Source organism: Malurus melanocephalus, unplaced genomic scaffold (genome assembly GCF_030028575.1).
Source record: "Malurus melanocephalus ecotype Western Australia unplaced genomic scaffold, MMel_1.1 scaffold_382, whole genome shotgun sequence".
Classification (NCBI taxonomy): domain Eukaryota; kingdom Metazoa; phylum Chordata; class Aves; order Passeriformes; family Maluridae; genus Malurus; species Malurus melanocephalus.
Window position 1 is genome coordinate 385,889 of NW_026623614.1, and position 3,629 is coordinate 389,517.

At 55.1% G+C, this 3,629-nt stretch overlaps 1 protein-coding gene across 1 annotated transcript in view; it reads left to right on the forward strand.

The window, feature by feature from the left end:
* Positions 1 to 3,300: 3,300 nt before the first annotated feature.
* The window catches only part of NNMT (nicotinamide N-methyltransferase), a 2,359-nt gene continuing 2,030 nt past the window's right edge, over positions 3,301 to 3,629 (forward strand). Inside the window, exon 1 of the mRNA XM_057379005.1 lies at positions 3,301 to 3,601. Coding sequence (XP_057234988.1) covers positions 3,442 to 3,601 — 160 coding nt within the window. The 5' untranslated portion in view covers positions 3,301 to 3,441. The remainder of the gene's footprint in view (positions 3,602 to 3,629) is intronic.

Sequence of the window (3,629 nt, forward strand, 5' to 3'; positions counted from 1 at the left end):
GCGATCCTGCCCATTTCGGGGGCGCAGCAGCGTTTCCCCGAGGTCCCAGTGTTTCCAGAGGAGACAGCTCTGTGCTCCGTCCCTCCCGCCGGCACAGCCCGCACCGGCCCCGCTGTCGGATCGCAGCTCCCGGCTCACAATTCCTGGCGAATTCTGTAAAGATGGCACAGGAAAAGCCAAACCCGAGCTGATATGGGGTCTGTGAATGACAGCYTGTTGTACAGCTTGCTTAACATGGTACCATCCCTGTACTTTTCCTTTTCCCCCACTATTTTTGGCCCTGTTCCCTACCAAAGCACCCCTCACCCATTCCCTCCCTCCTGCCCAGTGCCAGCTTCCCTTCCTGGAGCAGGTGGGACCCAAATGGATGCCAGGAGGGGTCTGAGGAACACCCCACGCTCTGCAGCATCTCCTCCTGCCCGTGCCCCGTGCCTGGCACCAGGGGGGTGAGTACAAACAGCTTTTTGCTCTTTCCTGATGTCATTAACTCTGAACATCTCCCGTCTCGCTGCGACCCAAGGAAACCTCCTGTTCCTTTATGGGCCCGATGTAAGCGACAGCCAGCGGTTCAGAGGCAGCCTCGGGTAATTAGCAGAGGCGCTCATTATGCCACTGCTCCCAAAGCCCTGAGCAGGACCAAAGCTGATCTCGAGCGCAGGCTACCTTTAAGGCTGGCTCAGAAAACTCAATCAAAGGCAGCCTGACAGTGGCAGGTCTCCCTCCCTCCGCCTGCCAGCAGGGAATTGCTCAGTCACCTGCACCCAGAATAGGACTCTGTCTCTGTTCCTGTCATTAATTTATTGCCTGTGAAATAGTGGGGCCCCAGAGATGGCAGAGCCCACCTGTTCCTTTGCCCGGCTCTGACATTTGGAGCCTCCTCGGCAGGTACCGGCACCGCCAAATGGTCCCATAAAGCATCCGCTGAGGTGGCGCTGCCAAGGGGCGCCCTCCCCTCCCCTCCCTCCCCTCCCTCCCGAGCCGGGGGCACCGGCCCGCCCGTGGGCATGGACACAGGCAACCAGCGCTTTTTAAAATAGATCTTATTCTTCCCTGGTAAAGCAATTTTCCCCGGTAAATGCAGTGGTGGGAAGCTCAAAGGRATGACACAAAGCACCCCGCTTTTGGTGACAGGGAAGGGATTAAGAGCAGCCCCCACCCTTTCAGCAGAGGTCATGTTTACCCCAGTATCACTCCATTTACCCCAAATGCACCACGCCGCTGTAATCGCTGCCATTCCCGACTCCAAATAAATCGGCCCTAAACGCTTTTCTGCTTTGTTAAAAGGGGACGGGAGGAGGGCGGTTTTAAAGCCGCCATCACAGTAATGCACGGAAATTACCATGTAGCATGCAGGGGGCTGAAAGCTGCACTTAAAATCTCACACCTTTCCCARTCCTTTGTGTCATGACAGTCCCAGAATGGCAGTGGCTGTTGGGGAGTGCAGCAGGGACCCCTCTCCTCCTCTCAGGCCCAGTGCTAATCCTGGGTGCCGAGTGCCCCATCCCCTTCCCGGAGCCCCGGCAGGACCCTGCTCWGCCTCCAGCTCCAGCTTTTGGCTCGGCTGCTCAGGAACAAAGGCACTGTGCTTGCTGTCCACAAACCCAGCTGACTCCACACCTGAGCAGGTGTCAGGAACAGCACAGCTCCAGAGTTTTCCAAAAAATGGGCAGCATGGAAATAAAACTATGGGGTGATCAGAAACAGCGCACCCATGTCAGACCCACAGGAACCTCAACATTAAACCTCTCTGTTTGTCCCTCATAGCACAGGAGAGCAGAGAGACTCCGTGCTAATCACAGGAAAAGAAAGTTTTTACAAACATCTCGTAAACAATCCTTAGGAGAGAGAGGGAATTCTCCACCTTTGCTCCAGGGCTCCGTGATGGCACTGCCCACCCCAGCACGGGGCTCCAGCTCACACTGAGCTTTTCACATCTCCCAGAGCCACAGGGATCTGCTGCTGGGGCTGGAACGCCTGGGCTGAGGGATCTGCTGCTGCCACAGCCCTTCCACAGAACTGAGGGATCTGCTGCTGCCACAGCCCTTCCACAGAACGCTGCTCCTTCAGGCAGAGAGGAGACAGAGTTTGGGATGAATCACACCACAATATGTAGGCAAAGTCCCATTAATGGCACCACTCGGAGGCACTGCAGCTCCTAGTCAAGAACTGGGAGCTGGAAGCCATATTTATGAGTGAGATATATCCACAGAGGGAGCAATAAACCGCAAAGCAAAGTATGAAGGTTTGCAGCAAACGCTGTAAAGTTTTACACTCCTGAAAACTGGGAATAAAAGATGTACCCATTTAAAGCAGAGTGGATGGAAAGGGTTTGCACAGGACTATAAAACAGCCTTATAACAGTTAATTGCTACTTTCTTGCTGCAGCCCRGAGAAATTCAAACCAGGAAAAGAATGGCTTAAATCCCCATCGAAGAGTGGGAGCACAAAAAGGAGAGCGAGAGGCAGGGAGATGAGTGCAGGCAATGGGAACCTTTTGTTTGGGATCCTCCGCACAGGCAGAGAGGAAACGCCTTTTGTTCGTGGTGCTGGGCTGCTCTCGCTCCCCTCTGTGCACAGAACCTCTGGGGTGAGGTGTTAATTGGGCATCATTTAACCAAGATCACCCTGATGCCCACACAACAGCGACTCAGCCAAACATCTGTCCCGAGAGCAGGGGCAGAGGGAAGGGCAGGAGCGGGTGGAWTCCTCGGACCCCGACGGCAGCCGTGAAGCGCGATATTTCAGACCACAGAAATACAGCGGAAAACTCAAAATGTTTTCTGCAAACGCCCCTGGCTCAGCTTGCCCGGCCCGCAGGGCTCTGGCAGGGCCCCACAGCCCCATCCTGCAGTGTCAGGATGCTGCTTGATGGCTCTGCTGGCAGAACAAAACCATTTCACCGTGTTCATGACGCCCTTTTCACACCTCACACGCTCCGCTGAGGGTTTGGCAATGGCAGGTCTGGCACTGAGGGGTTTGTGAAGCAAATGCACCTCGGATCTACAATTGCATTTATGAGCTTGRCGATGATGCGGCAGCTCCTTCGCTGTCACTCCTAACGACGGATCTTTAGAAAAGCAAAGGCCAATTATACAGATTTGGAGTCGGTAATGAGCCTGAAACTGTKTGATCACTGCGGCTCCAGCTGGGCGAGCGGGAGGAGGAGATGCAGAGAAGCGCGGGGCTCTGCTGCCRCTTTGTGGAGAAGGATTTGTCACCAGCGTGTCCCCTCCGCTTCTCGGGACAGCGGCGAGCGCTGCCGGGAGCGGCACAAGAGAGTTACTGTCGCAAAAACAAAGTTCCGCAGAAAACTGGAGAGGAAGCGCAAGTTCTGCTGACAACTGCGCCCAGCCTTAGCCCGGAGCAAAGTACACAGAGGGGAGGAACACACAGGGTACAACAGGGTTACGCGGCGGAGGAGGAGCAGCTGCTCGCGGCAACATGGACGCACCCGCCGTCTTCACGGAGAAAGAGTTTTACCAGCAGAATTTTAACCCTCAGGCGTATTTAAAAGAATACTACAGCATGAGCAGCAGCCCGAAATGGGCACAAGAGTTCATGAAGCAGAACCTGAGGACGCTGCATAAAATGTTCTCCTTGGGTGAGCAGCGCCAGCGTTCGGGGCACGG